This window comes from Sparus aurata, chromosome 17, assembly GCF_900880675.1.
Source record: "Sparus aurata chromosome 17, fSpaAur1.1, whole genome shotgun sequence".
In the NCBI taxonomy this organism is placed as follows: domain Eukaryota; kingdom Metazoa; phylum Chordata; class Actinopteri; order Spariformes; family Sparidae; genus Sparus; species Sparus aurata.
Window position 1 is genome coordinate 33,343,849 of NC_044203.1, and position 22,561 is coordinate 33,366,409.

At 40.7% G+C, this 22,561-nt stretch overlaps 3 protein-coding genes across 6 annotated transcripts; 1 reads left to right on the top strand and 2 right to left on the bottom strand.

Annotated features, from left to right (window-relative positions):
* Positions 1-4,209: 4,209 nt before the first annotated feature.
* On the top strand, positions 4,210-8,231 carry lrrc72 (leucine rich repeat containing 72). Of its 4 annotated transcripts, XM_030392687.1 has the most exons (8): positions 4,210-4,368; positions 6,503-6,560; positions 6,657-6,730; positions 6,810-6,879; positions 6,950-7,031; positions 7,633-7,746; positions 7,839-7,928; positions 8,026-8,231. In XM_030392687.1, the coding sequence occupies exons 2-8, from the start codon at positions 6,546-6,548 to the stop codon at positions 8,136-8,138; spliced, it is 558 nt and encodes a 185-aa protein (XP_030248547.1). In that variant the 5' UTR covers positions 4,210-4,368; positions 6,503-6,545; the 3' UTR covers positions 8,139-8,231. The 4 variants fall into 4 exon arrangements, with proteins under 4 accessions (XP_030248547.1, XP_030248545.1, XP_030248544.1 ...); XM_030392685.1 differs by lacking the exon at positions 4,210-4,368 and having other exon boundaries at positions 6,495-6,551; XM_030392684.1 differs by lacking the exon at positions 4,210-4,368 and having other exon boundaries at positions 8,004-8,231.
* A 1,367-nt stretch (positions 8,232-9,598) lies between these two features.
* On the bottom strand, positions 9,599-16,131 carry ankmy2a (ankyrin repeat and MYND domain containing 2a). The gene is made up of 10 exons (XM_030395134.1): positions 15,911-16,131; positions 15,346-15,410; positions 13,992-14,130; positions 13,783-13,881; positions 13,246-13,406; positions 12,148-12,362; positions 11,908-12,043; positions 11,641-11,769; positions 11,283-11,412; positions 9,599-10,601 (listed from the first exon to the last, which is right to left on the bottom strand). Exons 1-10 carry the CDS (start codon positions 15,975-15,977, stop codon positions 10,468-10,470), a joined length of 1,275 nt encoding a protein of 424 aa, XP_030250994.1. The 5' UTR covers positions 15,978-16,131; the 3' UTR covers positions 9,599-10,467.
* A 1,741-nt stretch (positions 16,132-17,872) lies between these two features.
* Positions 17,873-22,352, bottom strand: LOC115567779 (snaclec CTL-Eoc125-like). Its single transcript, XM_030394626.1, has 5 exons — positions 22,270-22,352; positions 20,751-20,789; positions 19,264-19,635; positions 19,013-19,173; positions 17,873-17,965 (listed from the first exon to the last, which is right to left on the bottom strand). Exons 1-5 carry the CDS (start codon positions 22,313-22,315, stop codon positions 17,873-17,875), a joined length of 711 nt encoding a protein of 236 aa, XP_030250486.1. The 5' UTR covers positions 22,316-22,352.
* Positions 22,353-22,561: the final 209 nt, after the last annotated feature.

A 22,561-nucleotide genomic window follows, 5' to 3' on the forward strand; every position in this document is an offset into this window, starting at 1 on the left:
GAAGAGATTAAAAGTGTTGGATGCTGGAGAGGATGATGAGGGTGATGATGAGAGTGATGATGATGATGATGATGATGATGGTGATGGGATTACATGCCTGAGTCGTGGCTCATCAACATCTGGTTGTTTGTTCTATTCAGCCGACAACATTCTGATGATATAATGTGTTTAGAAGTCACAAGATCAGATTTATCACAAATATCTTGGATTTATTTCCACTGATTTCACTCTAACAGACACACAGACAACCATTTAATACATCTGATAGAAATAAGTTAAAGATTTAATCACCTGAACAATCAATAACAATATAAAGTTTTATTAGGTCACATCATCACCACCCACAGCACATTAATTCTGTTTAAATGTATTAAAAATCATAATATCTGAACAAAAATCTCATATTTATTGGTGATGCAGCTGCTTCTACATTTTAAATGAGACAGAAACAGTGTTTTGCAGTTTTTAAGTCTGAATCTTTATGTAATAAAACTATAAAACCGAAAGAAACGATATGATCTTATTTGATCACATCGTTTCCTCCAGTTTTATAGCTGCATAAAGATATTTTACAACCTGAGAAACTGCAACTGAATACGCCTTTTCTTCTTAGATAATATAGTTTGTCATTATTTTGTCCTAGCATCTAAAAATAATGAGTTAAGTGTCATAAAATAACTTGAAAGTTTCCTTAAATAATGGCGTAGTATCTCATCTGAACCTCCTCAGTATTTTGTCGTACCATCTTGACATAACCGTCTTTATTTTTAGATTCTAAGTCAATATTTCAAGAAAACTCCTCATTATTTTGAGATACCTCTTTACATTTCACTCACTTTACGTCACCCACGTCCGCTCAGCCGTAAACCAGATGCACACAAACTCAGATGAGCCGTGAATTCGTACAAACTTTCCTCTGCAATGGTTAAAAGTCAGCGCTCCCAAATCACAGAAATGATTGCAAACATCACTTGACCCTGATCTGATCGCTTCCACAGCTGCTGGTTATTAACCACCAGTCTTCAGTAGTGATGGAGCATTTAATCACTACATGTGTACACGGCTGATGAATTCAGTGTTTTACCTTCTGGTTTGGATGTTCTCCATGTTGTGACTTGCCCTTCTTTTTTCTCTCGGGCACACGCTTAATTCAAGAATGAAAGCTGATATTGTGTTGTGTTGTAATTTGCTGCCTGTCGACGGCATCCTCCCCGTGCCTCACCTCTCAATCCCCTGTCAGCTCCACGTCTAACGATCCGAGTGCCCAGACTAACTGGAGTCTTTGTGTCCGCTGCACAAAACAAGCGCAGATATAATTACTTTTGTGGGCAACATTCGATCCCGGCTTGTCTTACTGATTTGAGAAGAGGCGTCGTGCAGAGACACTAATTGTTGCTCGTGAGGATGAAAGTCGATACGCGGATCACTTGTTGGTTTTTATTATCACACGAGAGCATTTTTAAGGGCTGTGGCCCCCTTTTTTTCAGGATGAAGAGAGAAGTGAAGGCCCCAGGATGTTTTCTTTCTTCTCTCGAGTGAAAAGGTTATCATTTTTAATCAGCGGTGGTGGAGGAGGGAGCACACAGACGGAGGCAATACCACGAAGACTGGAGGGGGAAAAAGAGGATTTCAAATCTGGAAGAAAAGTAAGAAAGAGGAGGGAAACGTGATGGAAAAAAAAATGAAATCGGGGTAAAAAACAGGTTTCAGAAATATTGAAAAATCTAAAAGAGAAATAAATGTGGATGCACCTGTCAACTTGTATTTGTCTGGGACTATTTTTTAATGGTTTGGGCCCTTAACTTCCAGTGAAGGGAAATCCTAATTCGACTGCAATGTTATTTTCATCATTTGTGTTCGTGTATGCCTCCGCGGACAAAACCAGGTCGTTATAGAAATAGTTTTCCCTTGGCAGAGTTGTGAAGTCAAGCCCATCCAACAGCACCGACTGAAAGCCAGGTATTATCATCCGACAGCAGTGGCCGACCTCGCTAATGTTCTTACGGCTGAAAGGGAGCAAATCTTTGGCCATGTAACGTATTTTAGAACAGATTCAGACACATTTGCTAAACGCCTCAACCTTTCTGTTCTCACGTGGAGCAAATGGTGGACAATTAAGCCAAATTTAGCCTGCAGAGGGAGACAAAAGCAGGCTTTGATTGTAGATTTCGCTGAAGAAATTACAACTGTGACTGGCAGATTAAGACAGCTAACGTTAAAGGCTAGCCGGGAACCTCTTTAAGCTAACGTTAGCTGTTCCCCTACATGTCCCAGGCAAAACATTAGCATCCTCATTAAGTGATATATGCAGAAGGATGTTAACTAAAGATGGCTCGTTTGTGAAAGAATCAGTTTGAAGGAACGACTCTTTAACACGAACGAACTGACCTGATTCCATGTTTCACTTCTCTCTTGTTCATTCTATCGTTCCCACTAGGGGTGGGCGGATTGATCCAAATATCGATAGTATCGATACCAAGGTGAGTATTGATATCGGATGGATACTATCGTGATGAGATCAATATTTTTGTTGTAGTTTCTCTTCTATAAATGCAGCAAATCACTCGTATTTCTTCACAGAGTTTGTGTGAGCGCAGCGCTCCTCTTCACTTCTCTCACTCCGCTCACTCAGGTTCACTGTAACTGGAACTCAAAAATATGTACTTATATTGATATAGAGCCTACCTCAAACCTGAAGTTTGAATATGGCAGAATATAATAACCCCTTTGTGTATCTGTTGAAGGAACATCAGTATTTCTATTTAGGCTACATGCAGATAGGTTATAGATTTAATTAAGTTAAAAATAATTTTCTTATTTGGCTGAAATCTTTGTCCTGTGTTTTATCGTTATCATAATCATGGTCAACTAGTTAAAGGAAAAAGTACTAAATCACTCAATGATCAGGAATTTTCAAGTAAAAAGTATCAGTATTGGTATCGGCAATACGGGCCCTGTAATTACTTGGTATCAGACCGATAACAAGATTTGCAGTATCGCCCACCCCTAGTTCCCACAGACGAGTCGCTGTGTTGTTCACTGTTTAGTTATCAGAGTGGTGAAGAGGACTGAGAGCCGGCCAATCGTATGCTGAATCTAGGACACTGTCGTCGAATTTTAGCCAATGAGAAACAGGAAAGCACAGCAACCGTTTCCATGAAAAAAAAAAACATAGTTCGTAGCTCATCGTTCTCATTGGCTTACCTTCAATAGATGCCAATTTAATGTCAAGGTGAATATACACATTATCCACTGTTGTGTTGTCTAAAAGTACACATAATCATGAAGTTGCAGCTGCGTATTTGCCTTGAACTACAGTGTTATGTTGACCGTTAGCACGATTGTTTGAGAAATGCGCATTACATGATTCAACCGCTAAACGGCGTTGTATCGGAAACACGACTGAACGAACAAACGAACAATATGAACGATTTTTCCTGCCGAACTGACCGACGGGAACTGAATCTCGACATCGAGTGATGAAATCCACCACTGATGTTATTATATAGCAGAGTAGAGCTAACTAGCTAGCAAATCATTTTTGCTTGTATATTCAAATAGTATGCTTTTACTTTTAACGTTGAAAGAGAAAAGGTTATGGCTGCGTTCGGCAGGTAACGTAGCTGAGGTGTTAGCTTAAACTCTGTTAGCATCCAGTATTCATGGCGTCCACACAGCCGCGAAATATGAAGAAAAACCGCTTTATTTTCTTCCTTTTTTTTAAACCCCACAAACTAATATACGGTAGTAACTTAATAACGATATCTGGCCTTGGTAGTTTGGCTGTTGTTAGCCGTAAGCTAGTTAGCCAGACAGGCTAACGAAATCAGCTCACATTGAAGCGTGAAAACAGTTTAATGAAGTCTTTACACGTTTGTTCCTATGTTTCCTATTTCCCATGTTTCTGTTTCTGTTTCAGCAAAGTAGCCCGATGAGCAACTTGCCATCTTAGCACCGGAGTGTTAAAATTGTATTAATGCCTTCCTGACTGCTTTTAAATCTCCTCCGCAGGTGAACCCAGTCTGTCATTAAACTTCACACTCGGCTTCTGTTATTGTTTCCTCTCTTTTGTTCCTCCTCCAACAGGAGACACCAGAGGCTCATTCACTGCACTTCCGAGGGGGAAATAAAGGACAACATGGCCGGCTCTCCTCAGAAGACTGTTTACACTTCGACGCCCCTCTGAGCTTCTCATGGTGCCGGCTTGGATGAATGCTGCGCAGTGAATACGATAGGCCTCCCCGTGGCTTTTGTTGCCCTCCACTATGTAAAGAAACAGAAAGCTGAGAGCCGACTCCCTCTCGGAGCGGCGCTGAAGCTCTGCGGCAGGAATCCGCTCGCCCTCGAACCCTCATGGGAAGTGAAAAGGTGGCTGGTGTTAATAGCGTATTGACAAGCAGCATGGCAGGAGTGTGTGTGCATGATCAGGAAGCGCCCACATGCAGCAATGGGAGGTGTGGCGAGGGCGACCGGAGGGGAACAAAAGGAATGCACAACACTGGAACAAAGCCAAGGAAGAGAGGTCATTGTGGCAGCAGGGTTTGGCAAAAATCCCAAAAGAAGACATACAATGGATGAAGAGCTGCGTGTCATTCACTTCTGTTATTCCCAGAGATTATATGACCATTAATAGCACTTATTTTCTAACTATTCGTATTGTTACAGGCTCTCACAGGCTTTCCACCACACCTCTACACCTTTATTAGCACATGGAGCCGGCTCAGGTGTCACCGTACGACTCGAGTCTTGAAACAATTCACTTTTGACAGCAACAAAGCTTTCAGTCAAGACGAGATGTTAGTAAAGTATTAGAGTAAAATGTTAGTTAAAGTGAGAGCTGAACGCTTCTTCATGTTGCAACTTTACGTTCGTTTAGGTTGAATTTCCTAATTTCTCTCTCGTCACGACGCTGTGTTTGAGCTCCAGCTAGAAAAATGGTTTATAGACCTGTTTTGGTCGCCAGGATCACGGAGGGAGATCGTCAAGCTTCTGGTGAAAAACACGGTTTTGGACGCCACAAAAAAAATGCTCAAAATGTCCCTAAGTCTCCTTAAAAAACACACAACTGCTTCTGACGTGACAAAAACAGATGTAAATACCCCCAAATGTGCTTAAAAATATCCATTAGCGTGACTTGTGCTGCAGTTTGGCAGCCTTGGCTTGTAATAACAACAAAATGAAAGAAAATCAAGCTGACATTAGCATATATCTTTTACCTGCGAATTACTGCACAAATTAGAAGGACGTGCACATTCTTTCAGGATATTGTATTTGTTAAATTAGCTCGTAGGTAAATCCTGGTCCTCCCTCATCATACACTGGAAACCTGATGCATGCTGGGAGTGTTCTGTAAACTAGATCAGAGATGACTGGCAAAGCTTCACTCTCAAGAAACTTGTGTCAGTACAGAATTTATTAAGTATCAATAATCAGGATCCACACCGGATCACAAAAAGAGATTTTTTTTCTCTCCTGAAAATTTGAGGTGAAACAACCTAACGCATTTTCCATCCAAAGAACCGGGAGGTAATTAGCGTAGCTTAGCATAATACCAGAGGCAGAGGAAAAAGCTGGTCTGGCTCTGTGCAAAGTTAACGAAAATCTGCCTCCCAGCACTTCTAAAGCTTAATCAACACATAGTATCTTATTCTTAATCCGTAAACAGAAATGTAAAAATGACAATTTGCTGTTTTAGATTCAATCATGTGCCACATCCACAGCCGATAGCAACGTGCTGGATGTATGGATACATTATTTTGTCAGGAAATTGTAACAGTCCTTTAAAATCAGAGTTATATTTACATTTCTGTAAGTGTTCAGATTTAACAATGAAGACACACACTGCAACTTGTTTGAACTTTGGAGAAAAGTCAGGCTAGCTGTTTCGTCCTTGTTCCAGCTAAGCTAGGCTAAGCTAAGCTAAGCTAAGCTAAGCTAAGCTAAGCTAGGTGCTGCACTGTTGTATCTACTTACAGACATGAGAGTTTTATCTTCTCATCTCACTTGGGGGGAAAAATGCATTTATGTTTATTCCTGTAAACCAAAAATTTTCTGCAAACTGAGCAGGAACAAGAAACCGGACATGACTTGTAAGGGAACAAAAAGTACAATATTTTATTTTGACAGAAAAATGGACTCGAAAACGGCAGTAAATACAGCGATGAATAAATGTAATCAGTTACTTTCCACCACTGGAGGCTTCACTCATGTAACGATGAAATCAGCTGTTTGACTTTGAATGCAAAGAGGAATTCTTGCACATCATCAGTGTGAACAAACCTGCAAACTAAAACTCAATTCTGGTGAAACACTGTCCTCTGCTGGATGTTTGACCTCACTGCAGGTGAATGCTGCAGATATTTAACCTCTAATCTGACCCAAATCTAACAGCAGACTTCTGTAAATCCACAAAAGTCCTGGCACGAAACACACACCAACATTAAAATTACAGCTTTTTTTGAAAAATAAGTGAAGAACTGTATTTTGTTTGTTGTGATTTCAGGTTTCCAGGCAACAGGTGTGGCTGCAGTGACAGAAGAAACACAATGGAGGTGACCGAGGTGGACCGCTTGATCTCAAACGCTGACACTTTAAAAACCCAAGGACACATAATCTGTCTGGTTTAACTGTATTTTCTTCTCTCACACTAAATACAGAACATACAGGACGCTCTTCAGCAGAGAGGAACAACGAGAGACACTGATGTTTGTGAGCTTCGCCTCGACAGAAAGTAAGCAAAACACATAAATAACTTCACAGATGAGAGGAAATCAAGACAGGCATGACAAGTTTTGATATTTTCTGAGCAGGGAACTCACCAGCGTCCCCGATTTATCAAGATTTCACTTCCTGAGGGAGCTGCGGCTGAATAACAACAAGGTACGGTGTTGTAGGTGTTGTAGCTACACAAGTTTAAAATGCAAATCAATTCTTATTTTGAATCTTTCAGATCAGAGAGCTCAGCTGTCGTTCCCTCAACTGCTGCCTAACTGAACTTTACCTCCACAATAACAACATCAAGTCAATCTCAGGTGATTTTTTATTTATTTTATGAACGTGAAGATAATGTTAAGAGCCCCTTCAGCCCTGCAGGGTGTGTGTGTGTGTGTGTGTGTGTGTGTGTAATAATGTCACAGATGTGATTAAAGATAATTGATGCTTTTATTGTTGAAAGAGAAGACAGGAAGGACGTAGAGAGATAAAACAAAGTTAATTAATTTGTGTTTATTAGATAAATAATGTCACATAATGTCAGGCTCACTAAGTCGTGATCAGGAGACATCTTTGATTAAACCTATAAAAGAGATTAAAATGTTCCTTTTTTATATAACTGATCAGTGGAAGAGTCGGACTAAAGTTTCTGATGCACTTTAAGGAGAACACACACGTATTGTAGACGTTGTTTCAGCTCTGACTTCTTGACAGATTTCAGTAGAAGCTATAAAGCACTTAAAGGATGAGTTCACCCCAAAATATAAAAATTCAGTCACTAAAACTGAAGAAAACATTTTGAGCTGCACGAAAAAAAAGCGTTGCAGCATTCTCCTGAACAACTGAAGCAGATAAACAACCAATACATGAATGAATAAATAAAATGTCTCCACAGTAACCTCGTCTAAATCCTTCACACAGGGGCCCTGAATCACCTGACCTGCCTCCGACTTCTTCTCCTCCACAACAACCAGATCAGAAGTCTGGAGGACACGATGCACGAACTCAGGAGGATGCAGCAGCTTCAGACTGCGAGTGAGTCGGCCGACACCCACGAGATCACACAGCAGACTGAGAATATGTCGGATTCTTCTAAAAAAAACAAAATGTGGTCTTCTTCTTGGCAGCTTTTTTCCTCAATCCCTTCTCCGATGAGCCTGAGTATCGCCCCCACGTCATCCACTGCCTACCTTCTATCCAGGTACTAGACAGAAAAGGTGAGACGTGTGTGTGTGTGTGATGTATCCTGATGAAAGCTACCTGTGTGGCTTGTATTTGGTTAAATTTGTCAGCATCTATCTGCTGTGTTGTCAGAGGTGACGTCAGCAGAGAGGAGGAGGTGCTTCCAGATGTTCAGCCGTGATCGTCACCGTGTCCTCCAGTCTGTGGCCTTCTGCAGACGGGCAACACGACCGTCCACCAGCTGAGAGGATGTTTGTTATCAGTCTAGGCAAAAAGTCCAGTTGTGTTCAAATGTGTTTGTTTTTGTATCATAACACTGAATTACTTTTTAATGACCAGTCGGAGTACAATTTATTGAGCTGCTTATTCAAGGTAATCCGTATGAAGGGAACTTCAGAGGGAGAAAGAAATCATTAACAATCTTTTTCAAGCATGTTTTAGGTTTTCTTAAAGGGATATTCTGGTGTAAGTTTAATCCATGGTCCATGTTAGACTCCCTCTCAAGAGATCAAGTTAGCTGACCGCTAATTTACGGAGTTTTATCAACCTCAGAAACGACCGCTCGACAACAATACACTGCAGTAAATGGATCCAAATATAAACCGCCACCAAAAAGCCACAAATAATGCTCAGAACAGCACCAAACTTCAGCAACAGTACAAATAGGGTCTAAGCACATAGTCCGGGGCATCTAACCTCCGCTAGCTTAGCTGGATTTCTATTGGGAAGCTAAAAACAGATTTCAACTCTCCTCCATCAGCTTCCGGGTCGGGGAAGTCCCGACTCGACGATTACCGAGTGCGGTTAGAAATGCTCAATTCCGTTCTTTTCCCTGTCCGCTCTCGATAATAACTGTTATAAACTGGCAGGTAAGACACATATGAACTTTGATTGCTTTTCCATGGAGTCATAATCATACATTTTCATCCATGAGCCGCGGAACTCTACTGCACTCGGTAATCAACTCGTCGGGACTTCCCGTCAACAGGAAGCTGCTGCAGAAGAGAGGTAAATTTAGTCAGCTTTTCAGTAGAAATCCAGCTAAGCTAGCGGAGGTTAGATGCCCCGGACTATGTGCTGAGACCCTATTTGTACTGTTGCTGAAGTTTGGTGCTGTTCTGAGCATTATTTGTGGCTTTTTGGTGGCGGTTTATATTTGGATCCATTTACTGCAGTGTATTGTTGTCATGCGGTCGTTTCTGAGGTTGATAAAACTCCGTAAATTAGCGGTCTGCTAACTTGATCTATCGAGAGGGAGTGTAACACAGTTTCATGGTGTGTTAGACCAGGGATTAAACTTACACCGGAATATCCCTTTAAAACCCCCCAAATTATGGTAACTGTCGGCCCAAAAGTTAAGAGCACAATTATCCCCAAAACTGATTCAAGACAAAGAATAATAATGCCAAAGTTACAAAATCTGTTACTACGATAAAGGGAGTGTCGGGGAGCATAAAACTGACCACAGACCATGTTTTTTATCGAGATCCAAACATTATTGCAACGTCAACGAGTGAGAAAACCGTCCGTCCCTTCATCCTGGATCTGAACCAAAACTCACTCCTGGTTTTGTAGTTTTTCTTGCTGACAAACCAACAAACACAAAAAACACACTCACAGAAACACATAAGCGTCCGAGTGAAGGCGATTAAAGTAACCGTTAGTTGCAGCTGTGATAGAAAAATGAATCAATATGATGAACGGGCACTTTGATGAAGTTGGTCTTTATTTAACGTGATTCAGCTCAAGTTGTCTGACAGATTGAAAACGATCAGCGTTCAGGACAAACAAAGCCGCGCTGGACCTGCTGTTCAACTCAAACGTATCAAACGTCTCGTTCAGGCTGCACAATAAACTAAACAACATCAAAACAAAATGTCTGCGTGTGTCCTGGACGTGGTGTTATTGTGCTGCGTTCAACAAAAGAGAAAAAAAAAAAACAACTTTCATCTCGTTACAGTTTGTAAAATCCTGAGCGTTAACGTCATCTTCTCACGATACACTTATAATAAATTCATGTTCATGTTTGTTTATATTTAAAAAATATACATTTTTGGTCATTATTGTGCAGCCATGCTTTCCACTCGCCACCTGCCACATGTTCATCAGTACAAAACAAACGTCCCAATAACGAGTCAAGTATATTGCAAACAAACAAACGACAGCTCTGATTGGCTACACAGTCACTTCCCTCCCGCACGGCTTGCTACAGTTTCTTAAGGCAGAATTACGTTCCATCGTCGATGTGAACCGTTAGCTCGTCTCATCGTTAACCCACAATTCCTCCCAGTGACCTCTACCACAAACACATCAGCCTATGCAATTAATTGTTTCCACATTCACATACGACAATATCATCTGAAAAAATTAACATATAAAAAAAAAAAAAGACGAAAACATGAGCGTGGTAGCAAGAACCTCCCGTCCAACGCTTTAGTGTCTCCCTGCCTCTGTGACGGTCTCGTGTCGGTAATAAATATGGGTTTCTTTTTCTCAGGCTGGATCCAGTCCATGTCTGGCTTTCAGTCTCACTGCCGGTCTGCTCTGTCTGTGGTCTGGAGATTCTGATGTTGTTCAGTTGTCAGCAGCTGCGACGGGAGTGGGGTTGGATGTTTCTGCTGCAGAGTCTGAAGGAGCGACGTCGCTGTTGGACTCCACTGAGAGCTCCTGCAGGGAGTCTGCCGCCTCCTGCACAGCGTCACTCTCCTCTGAAACACAGAGAATGTGTGGTTAAATACAACCGTGCTTTTATACTGAAACAACCTGAATCAAGACCTCTGAGGACGAGGTGTTACCCAACCATCACTGTAAATAAATATATGTGACACAAAAAAATTATATAATAAAAAAGGTCAAGTCGTTTTTAGACATTTTCCATGCAAGATTTTGCTTAATATATCTTTTTTTTATCACTTTACTTCCTCTTGACAAAGTGCAACCTGGACAAGAAACTTTCATGTCATTTAAAATTAAATATCTTTTCATTCTATTCACTCATTACACATCCAAAAGCTACGCGTCCTGCAGCACAAGGACTCCGAGCAATGCACCTTTGATTGATTTACTGATTTTTCCAGGAGCACTCTTAATAAAATATTTATGGTAAGAGAAAGTGTGGGGAGAAATCAGAGGAAAGCAAACAGCAAAAGTGACTGAATGACTGTGCTGTTATCTGTGTGTTAATAAAGTGTATTCACAGTGACGTGACATTCAGATATCTGCTGGTGAACTTACCTTTTTGTGGACTCTGCTCGTCTCTCTGAGCTTTATTTTATTATGAAGTTATGGCCGCTCATAAAGTAACACTCTCTGGATGTTAATGTGATGAGGGATCCCTGTGGTTTGGTTTTATTCATACTCATATTAACTATCCAAGATGGACGACGTACCTTTGCTCTGCTGCATCCTCAGTTTGGCTGTTTCGGCCTCCTGCTTCTCTCTCTGCTCCTGCAGACTCTTGCAGACTTTCTTGTGGGTGAACCAGTGCATCTTCTGGCAGGCTTGGTCACAGTAGATCACCTGGTGACACGGAAAGATTTCACTTTTACTTTACTGACCTTGTAGCTGAATAAAGGGCCACAAACAAAGGAGAAAGAAAATACTTTAATACGGTGATCTTCGTTGCATCTCTCTCTCCCTCATTTCCTGTCATCTACCCCACTATTACTTCACACAGATTTATATTATAAAAAAGTTACCTGCTGGGAAGTTTCAGTGTAAAAACCAATGAACTGTTTTGACACTCACCATTTTACAGACGGAGCATCTCTTCTCAGCTCCCTTCTCTCCACAGGAGATACAAAACTCTGCGTCCATGAAGCCGACCTGACCCGTGATGGCCTGAGTCAACACGGACAGAGCTGTGGGGTCGTTGCCCTGTGATGGTGGAAGAAAACACGACAAGAAAACAGATTTCAAGCAACAAAACACAAACCAAGAAAAGGTTGACATTCAGATTAGAATCATTCAAATACAATGTTTAAGTGAGTCTCTGAACATTTTCTCCAGACTCACAATCTCGACAGGAGCGATACTCCGCACCAGCTGCTGCAGCAGAGTGGCGTCACAGTAAGGAAACTTGCGGATGCACTCTCTGATAAACTTCTCCTGAAACACGGGGAAGCCATCGCTGTCTCGACCCTTCAGCAAACTGCAGGACAGGGAGATCGGGGAGATTTAACATTTTAGGAAATTTAAGTCAGAGCGACTCCCAACATGCCACATGTCCTCAGTTAAAATCCCAGATGAACTCACCTCTTGATGAGGCCGTCCAGTTTGTCCTCTCGGTCTTTGAGGAAGGAGGCACATTTTCTCAGCACACAGCTTATGTAATGCATCTTCATGGCGAGCACTTCGTTCATGTCCTGCTGCTTAATGCACTTCTCACAGATGAGCTCCATCACCCGCCGGCACTTCTCCAAAGCCTCGGCCTCCGCCAGCAGGGGGTTCTCCTTCACCAGCATCACCATCTGTAGAACACCAAAGATACTTCTGGAGTTACATCTGACACGAAAATCTACTCCTTCAAAATAAAACATTTCTAATGGTACATATTGGATCTATTGTCATGTTCTTTGTTGTATTTTACGTGAATGTTATATTACATTATCCAGTTCTGTTGTTGACAACGGCCGCAACCAATTATGATTTTGATTATTGTTTAACCTGCCAATTATTTTTATTTTCATTGTGTATAACATTTCAAGAAATTGTTAAAAACTGCTCAAAGTGACATTTTTAAATTGCTTATTTTGTCCTTTTAACCAAAAACCCCTTAATTTAGTGTCATTAATGACAAAGAAAAGACACATTCTCAAATTTATGAAGCTAGAATCAGCAAATGTTTGAGATTTTTGCTTGAAAAAAGACAAAAAAAAACATCACTGAACCAAATAATCAATCATCAAAAGGAATTTTCTTTTAATCGACTAAATCGTTAACCCACCCACGCCTCAAGCAGTCGTAACAAGGAACAACACTTTTTAGCCATACCAGTAGTCCATGATAGTCGACACTGACAAACATATTTCACAAAGTGTTTCGAAGTGGTGTATTTTTGGCACAGACGGAACCTTTTTTCCTCCTTCCTTGCAGCCACATGATCCAAGAGGCCCAGGAGCATGCTGCTCTCCAATCTAAGTAATCACCGCAGCGGCTGATTAGTTCTCTGATTGTTTGTTTCCTCGCAACATGGAGGAATATAATCAGTGAAACTGGCAGTTGGAGTGTTTGAATGAAGAGCTACTCATTGTGATGATGAGGATTTCTCTACAGAAGTGCACAAGGAGATAAAAAGGGTGGCCCGACAACCTCCTCGTCTAAACCATCTTTTCCTGTCCTGCTGTGTCGTACCTTGACAGGGTTCAGGTTGGTGCTCATGATGACTTTGTGGAGAGGTCCGGCCAGTTTGGGCGGCAGCTTCGGTTCCTTCTCCAGACCCTGAGGCCTGGTGTAATAATCTAGTCTGGCACGGGAGAAGAAGTTGTTGATCACAGTGACACAGTCGTGTTGCCCTGAGGAGGGAAAAGAGGAGGCATGAGTATCATTTTTGTCACATGTTGGTGTTCAGTCAGAGCAAGTTTCATGCTATTTTAGTGCAACACAGCTCACTGACACGTCTGTTGTTCTGCTGAAAAATATCTGTACTAAAAAATATAAAAGAAAAAGGGGAAAATTAAATTGAAGATTGATTTCTCTTCACTTCTGTGGAAACACAGAAACTACAATGAGCACAATCTAAATGATAATGCTGCTAATGATCAAAATAAATGTGTCAAATGCTGCTGACTGACAGGTGGTGTGCGTGATCCCTCGTCTTCGTGTTTGTGATGATACAACACTTAACACTTGACTGTTGTGTCAGTGAGCGCACGTCACATCCAGACGTACCAACAAAGGCGGCCATCTGTGCGGCAGTCCTCCCGACAGAATTAACCACGTCTGTCTCCGCCCCCGCGTCCAGCATCATCCACGTGATATCAGTCTTTCCTACAGCCACAGAGCACCAAGATTCACAACACATTCAGGAAGAGACTTTCCAGAATAATCATATTACAGTGTCAACTCCCAACATTACACCTGTTATAATAGCATCTTACCTGACAGGCCTGCAAACATGAGCGCTGTGTATCCATGCTCATGTTGATTGCAGTTCACATCTGCTCCGTGTTGTAGCAGCAACCTGCACATGTCTGCTTTACCTTTGTAGGCAGCGTGCATGAGAGGGGTCATCCCATACTGTGGACAATTTACACAAACAGTTTCGCTTTTAAATAACCAAAAACTCACACAGCTTTGATTACAAAACAAAGCATCTGTTTCAAACACCTGATGCTGACAGGTGGACAACAAAGAATGAGCGACAGCAGGAAGGACATGAAGGAGCTTCTCCAGAGCCCTTCAGTGGAGTGACTCAAGTCCTCTTGTCACACACATGTCAGTGAACAAAGGAGGAGCTTTCCCGACAGATCTCAGGTCGCTTTTTCTTCCACTAACAAACAGTTGTGATACAATTCACCTACACATACCTGAATTTGTGCCTCCAATGAGTTTGTTGTCATATTCACATTTTACACTTTTGCACTTACATTCAGGTTAGAGATGATGGTCAAATAATCTGAAGTTAAATCTTTCTGTTTCTCCAGATAATGGCCTAGATAACTGATTCTACTTCTTTACTCAAGTAAAAGCAAGACAGTACAGGCCCTGAAATGTACTCAAGTATAAAAGTAAAAAGACATTAGATACATTTCTGTAGCCATTTCTATGCAAAATAAACTGAACCTTCATCACAACACATCTTCCCCCCCAAGTCAGATTTAAGCCAGTCTTGTGATGTTGGGAAGGCGGCGAGCAAAATAAAATGAATAATTCCTCTCAAATGCATTATAACTAAAGTAACTAACCTGTTTTGAAAATGTAAGGAGGAGAAAGTACAGATATTTGTTGTCAGAAAAATAAATACTCCAGTAAGTAAAGACACCCAAAAAAAATCGACTTATGTACAATAACGAAGGCTTTGTATTTAAATACTTCCGACTGCTGATTGCTGCCATCTTTATTCGTTTTAAAAAAGAAGTCCAACCTTTTAATTTGGATTGAAATTCAGGACTGGTGCAGAAATAATGCTTTTGATGCTACTGACATTGTAGAGGAGTCTTTGAGGACTGTGAACAATTCTGCAAAACTATCAACTATATGATTTATGTGCCTCGAAATGAATCATTGATGAACAAGCCTCACGCAGCTAAAGCATTATGAGATCAGCTCAGATCAGAATTAGATACAAAAATTAAAATCTCATAAGCCCACTAAGGTTTTTTTATTTTTTTTTTTAAAAACACCACCAGCACAACTATATTATTGATCCTGTTAAAAGAAATAAACTGAAACTTAAACACACTGGTATTAACCAGCTTTGAGAGTTTACTCCTGTCAGAAAATCTCTGTTACCTCATCCAGACAGTTGACTCGCACATCCTTACAGCCCAGCAGCCTTGAGGCCTCTTGAACATTTCCTAAGTGCAATAAAAAAAATATTAATACAGCATTATAAAAACAACAGCTTTGTTAACTCTTTCTGCAGCTTTAGAAAATAAACCACTTCTATTTTCTGAGATTTTGTTATATTCAAAGTCTAACATAATATATACTCTTCTGACTGCACAATGCAAACAATCCCACAGAAACACCTTTTAAAATGCGTGTTATCCTCACCTGCCAGCTCCCTCAGGTGGGCAGTAATTTGACAGTTAGCCATCAGAGGTAAGCTACTCATGTACACACTATTAGCTGTCAGCTACCGTTAGCTTGTACCAAGCCCAGCAATGCGAACTAAGATTTAAGTTAATTGCCATGATTTGACAAGGTAGTGATCAAGTAGTAAAAGCAGGAGGCTGACATTATTTCCTTATTCTTGTAAGTAATCTTAAAAACACAACAGCTTAAAACAAGAGCTAGCTAGCTAACCCCTGTGTGGTGTGTTCCAGAGGGATTAGCGTGAGGCGAAGAGGCTTACCTGCCGTGATAACCTCAAACAATTCTTTTTCGCTAGAAGACAAGTCTCCCTTCTTCGGAGCAGACATGTTGGTGACTAATAGTTTGAAATTAGACTATAGGGGAACAGATAAAGCGAGGAGGTCTTGAGTAAATCTCTCCTTTCCGCGGCTCTGACAATCTGCTGATGCTCGGACATGAAGGCTAGCTCAAGTCGAGCTGTCATATGGAATGTACCACTACGTTCAGTGAGGAGGGGGGGTCGTACGTCACAACCACAAATATATACCGGTAGCTTGAGGAATCTTTACAAACTAATCAAATGCGGTTATGCGGATAAACATATGCGAGATGTATCGCAGGAAAATTAACTATTTACAGCCAAGTTACTAAAATGTGCACAATCACAATGGTAAGTTACCCCCTGTTCTTTCGCTCAAATAATCAGTTGGCCGGAAGTCTAGAAAGTTCGTGCAGGATGCTGCAAAGTGAACCACATGTTGAGCCTGACAGCTGACCTCCGATCAGCTTTACCGACTTTGGTCCTCTTGTAATTTTATGAGCAGATGAATAAACCGTGTTTTTCTGCATTTCACATTAAAGTGATGACCCAGTCAGGTTTCTAATCTCACTTTAATGTACAATAACTGAGGGCCAATCGTAGGAACATTCACTTAAGACAGTTTTGAGGAATTTAATTTGAGTACATACATTTAACACTATTGTAGATTACTGTATTTGAGACGTAGTTATTATACTTTTTCTTTTACACCACTACATTTATTCGACTTGCACTACAATGAGACAGCAGAGCAGTCACAGTATGCAGTATAAATATACAGCACACAGTACGACTAGACAGTATATACAGTATAATTACACAGCACACAGGATGAATGCACACAGTATAAATACACAGCACACAGTGTAAATACACAGCACACAGTATAAATACACAGCACACAATATGATTAGTATCATGTTTATTAGAGTCTCTCTCTGGTGGGTGAACTAATACATGTCATCTCAGGGGAAAACTTTACATTTAACTTTATTGATTATTTGAAACTCTTGACAAGATTTAGTTCTGTGTTATAATTTAAATATATATATAGATCGTATCATTTTTGGCGAGACTAGGATGCAAGGAAAAGACGCAAGCGAGGGAACCGTGGAAACAGTTTAAGTGAAATGGGAAGCACCTTTAGAAGTACGTTTAGAGTTAAAACTGCTTCTCTGATTCGTCTTCCTTTTTAGCCACGCCGGTTCGGTTCTTCAACAAAAACTCTTCCGTCTGCATGCTTTTCCCATCGTAGTTGGAGAAAATCAGTCCCATTTCCGCCACTCAGCCTCTGATGGATCTGAGGAACAGAAGGAAAAAAATAGCACCTCAAATCAAAGCTTCGACCTACAATAGCAGATTTAGTCGCTTAGTGGCAGCAGAAAGAAGCTGAGAACACTGACATCATCATCATCATAACTCTGCGTCAGACACCAGATAGACTCACTTGCTTCAATATTTCATCAAGCACTGCAGGATCATTCAGATCCACCCCGGACTCCTGTGAGCTGATCTTCACTTTGGTGGTCTTCACAATGGGACCTGATACAAAGAGCACAAACAAATACAGACACATTTCATTTCATTTGTCATGACAACCAAGGCCAAGAAGTAATTTATTTTCCCAGGCCAAACACGTCACCTGAGATAGTTCTACAGTATGTTTGCCAACACATCCATTCGTCACCACCCTCAAAGGTTTTTCTTTGACACTGTGGATCTGTCGAGATTATCTTCATCAAAGGATGAAGAGGCTGTTTACCTGGGAAGTGTGATTATGGATCCCACTGGACTTCTTTTAAGACTATTTCCTAACTGTGTGTTCATGTTGGTGGTTGTCTGGTGTTAGTGGGCTGTGTCCATGAGCTGTAGTTTCCCCAGTAAACACACCAACCACTTCGGCTTTCTCAGCTGCAGTGTCTCTTACAGCAGATAGTTTTCCGGTGGATGACTGACCCCAAGAAGAGCAGCAGAGGACCGGAAGAGGCCAAAGAGGTCGGTGTGTTTACCCAGGGACTTTAGCACGATTAAACACATATAGACATAAATACAAAAGACTCTGTAACAGGATTTGTATAATCAAATGTCTGTCGATGACTGCACTTTCAGCTAACCCGGAATAGGCATTAATTAACATTAATTAGATTGCTAGTTAGCTAGCTAATTAAAAGAGTGAACGTGAGCTTATTTATCTGGCTATTTAAAGTTGTCACTTCAGTTGCCAAAATGAGAAGTCGCTGGTTCAAAATGAGAAATGTCCGCCAACAATATCTGCCATTTTTATCAAGTGAACTGCATGTGTCCAGCAAAGGAATGGAAATCTTTACAGATAGAGTATGAAATAAGTCATGCAGGGGCTTCAGTAAATGGTAATTTGGTTTGAATTTAGACTTTATATCAGACGTTTAGCTGTAAGGGTAAGTTTTAAGCCTGAAACACACCGGGCCAACCGTTGCTCATCAGAAGCATTTGGGAAGACTCAAACAGTTCGGTAACAAATCTGTTTGGTGTGTTCAGCCGCGTGGACGGCGTCTGCTCCGATTCAACTTGCAAAGTCTGAGAACGTTGGCTGTTGGCCGTCTGAGCCATTGGATACTCTGGTTGTGTGCTAGCTGTATGACCATTCTGATTGGCGGTGTGCTAGCAAGTCAGCGCGGTGTGTGGGAGGGGCGGAATTCTGCTAGTGGGATTCTGAGCAGAATGTACACCCTACTGTGTAATTGTCAGTAGTCGAGGTGGTATGTTTCAATGCAACTTTTCTGCGGAACTGGACAGACAAGATGCAATGGAGTGGTCGGATAAAGGCAGCTGGCTGTTGGTTTGAGTCTGGGCAGTGTGTGGGGGCCTTAAGAATGATAAATGAAATGAAAATCTTTGCTCACATTTACAGAGGAAAGGATGACGTTCTTCACAGTCGCGTTCTTGCCATCTACCGAAGTCATTTTTTGAAAAAGCAGCGCATCCATTTGTGATACCAGATGAAAATGCTTTGGTTGCTTTCCAATATCTGAACGAAGAGTACGTCTGATCTGACCAAACCCAGGAGTCACGAAACACGCCAACCCATGCATATTTGCCCTTAGACACTTTTTTAATCATCTGATTTTCCTCCTCGTTCCTCACGCTGGCCAGGTCTGTGTAACTAGTCCTGCAATAATCTCGAGCATCACTCCACTTGTTCACTTTGTTGAAGAGAACATACTGTGGTGGGCCCGGTTTTGTTCCTGAGAAAGAAAAAAAATAAAGAAACCAATAAATAAATCGCAGTTGAAGATTTTGCAGTGTTGCTGCAGTGTCCAATGAATGACTCTCACCATCAAAGCAAACTGCATATGCAGCTGTTGCACAATCATGTGGATACAATTTCCCCATTCGGTAAAGTGCACAGCTGTGATCCTCTTCGTTGGCCCAGTTCAAATAGTCTCTTTCTCCGTCCTTGTACAATTCTTTGTTTGCCAGAGACCAGTGCCACTTCTGAATCTCCCCTCTCTGAAGTCCAATCCAAACGGCATCGTCATATTTGCCCTCCACAGCTTTCAGTCCTGTTTCCATCTCTTCCATGTCGTCCACGGTGGCCAGGTCAAAACATTTCTCTCTGCAGTAGCTCTGTGCATCATACCAGGTTTTTGGTGTGTTTACCAAAACGTACTGATGCTGGCGCACACATGAGGACAGAGAACTCAACCCTGTCAAGCACAATTTGAATTACTGAGAGACATTCATTTATCATGCACGTACTGTAGTAAAAAGCAAAATGTTAAGCCGCATTTCAGCACTGCAAAAACGGGTTTCTGATACTTTGTAATCTGGTTTATTTATAGGGGCACTATAGATTGGAGAAGAAAGAAGAAGAAGAAGAAAAAAAAGAAAATAAGGTCCCCAGAATGCTGTTTGAAGCTAGAAAGGTGGCAGGGTCCGCCAAATATAAACAAATTAAAACAGCTTGTGTTGTCCTTTAAGGTCAGTTTGTTAATTCAATTTATTCAGTCTTGAAAATGAAGAGAGTTTGTTTATTTAGTTTGTTTAGGCAGCCGATGAAGATCTTTCTCTTCCCGAAACTACAGAGTGCACCTTTAAGAGATTTTAATGCGAGTTCTGCTTATTTATTTTATTCTTTTGTGTATCTTTGTATCTTTAGATTTTAAGATATGTCATAGTGAAAAAAATTGCAACCATATTAAAGATTATTACTGAATTTAACGTTCAGCGTTTCTACACTCTGAAAACATATCGTAGGTGCGGCTTTATGTTCAGACCAACGAAGCCCCGATACGAACAATATCCGCTTTGAATTACTGTCAGAAAGTTGATATAACAGAGTTCCATCAACCAGATATTAGAATTAAATTGTGCTACAGTTGAATTAGGAAATCAGCTTTGGAACTAGATTATTTTGTTATTTTGTTACAGTGAATTAAGCCATTAAATTGATCTTATAAACAGTCCAGTTTAGTCCACTGAGCATTAAAATATTTGAGTGTCTTCTAGTCAAAATAGTTGAGCTGAAACAGTAAATATAATATAGTGCTCTCAAGCTAAAAAATATATATATATATAAGAACATTTCAACTTAGTAATCATATATATTCATACATAAATATATTTTGTGCAACACTTCACATGATGACATTCAGTGAGTGATAAGATGCTTGAAACACAAAACAAGGGAGGTAGATGAAAAGGAAATAAACGGCATTTTACAAACTTGTGAGAGGATGTTGGTTATTTTTTCAGTCTGTCTGATAAGAGAGATGTGAATTAGCTGCGTGAGCTACATGTTGTTAACTTAAATAACACTGACCTGAGAGCAGGAGAATTATCTGTGCGGTCCTCCCCATCGCTGTAATAAAGATCAGAGAAAGAGACGACCTGCTCCTTTATTCTGCAACAATAATTCTTAACATTGGCGCTTAAAATCAAACACTTTAAACAAAAGAGCACCAGAGTTCATGATAAAAGACATTAACTTTCAAAATGAACACAATCATCCTCCTGAAGCTTCCAGAGCCTCGACAGGATGAACGACCATTTCTATGAGTGTCTATGATGACAATGCTTTTAGGATGTTTGTTAGATATTAAAAAAGCTTTTCTGGGAACAAGGCTGCAGACTATTAAATCCCTTTTTACTCAACAGGAATCTTTGCAGGAAATAAGAATGGATGAATTTATCAACCACTCGCAAGAAATGACCAAAAATGATCTTAACAGGTTTGTTTCAGAAAACCAAGTTCTCCCTGGCGTCGCCTCAAATGACTGCAGAATGTAGCTGCTTTATGTATTTGTCGTTTAAGATATTATGTTGGAGAGAGTGTAGAACGGACTTACCGAATGTTCGGTGGATCCTGGTCTGTCTGGGGATAATGACTTTTGATTTCACTGGTCATATCCTATTAAACGTATTCAAATTATTTTGGAAATAAAGATTTGCTTATTCCTCGAGCTGAATCCAAATGTCCGAAAGATGTTTGGTTCATTCTCATCACTTGATAGAGACTTTAATACGGTAACAAACAACAATGGTTGATGAAGAAACCTTTCATTCTGAGAGACGGACGCTTGGTCAACATGTTGAATCAAGTAGGTGATGTTTGAGTGTGTTCCTCGTGAAGAACTCACTCGAAGAAGAGAAAGAAATAATCTTTCTTCCCCTTTTAATTGAAAATCGTACCTTTAATTCTGTCTTAATATTTCTTTCTTTCCTGTAGTTGTCGTTTTGCGTTCTCACCACATTCATCCCTTCATCGTATTACAGCTAGAAGTATTAGTTTATTCAGGTGTGTGTGTGTGTGTGTGTGTGTGTGTGTGTGTGTGTGTGTGTGTGTTTCACATCCAAAAATCTATTCAAATGTTTCTTCTTCTTCAGAATGTAAGAGTCAGGCAGACTTTGGATAAAGACAAATACAAACATCACTCCTGATTTGAGAGGCAAATCACTGATGATAGTTGAAAAACTTAATCCTGCTCTTCTTCTAACTGCAACTACAGACTGTTTATGCAGTGACACAGAAACACTACAAACAAGATTAATTACTAACTTTTCATTTTTAAACTGCACTGGAACACATTAACCACTCAAGGGTCAAAAAAAGGGCAAACAGCCTCGAGGCCCCTTATTTTAGAAGCCTAGTCTGGTCCTGGAGATGCTGACTCAGCACTGTGGACCTTTATATTATTAGATGCTTGTAATATTAATTATGTACATCATACAAAACGCCACAATCTGGTGCTGTAAGGAGCATCCTTCCCTCTGATTCATGGATGTTAGTGTGCAATCGACGGGAAGGAGTTAAAAAGCGTACAGCTAAGAGAACTACTGACCGTGTTGAAGCCAACGTCCAGCTGTTTTCAGTCGTTTCTGTCTCATGAACGTCCCTCGTTGTCCTCTGTCAGTTTGCAGTGGATTGTACAGATTGTAAATTCTGTAAATTTAAAATAAAATGAAGTCAAGTCTAATATTTTTCTTACCGACATTGCATCAGTGGGCTTCACAATCTGCACTGAGCAACATCCTCTGTCCCTTGACCCTCGACTGGAGTGAGGAAGAACTCCCCCAAAGAGCCACAGAGAAGATAATCGTGTGTACTGAACAGACCAACAAAATCACAGTTTA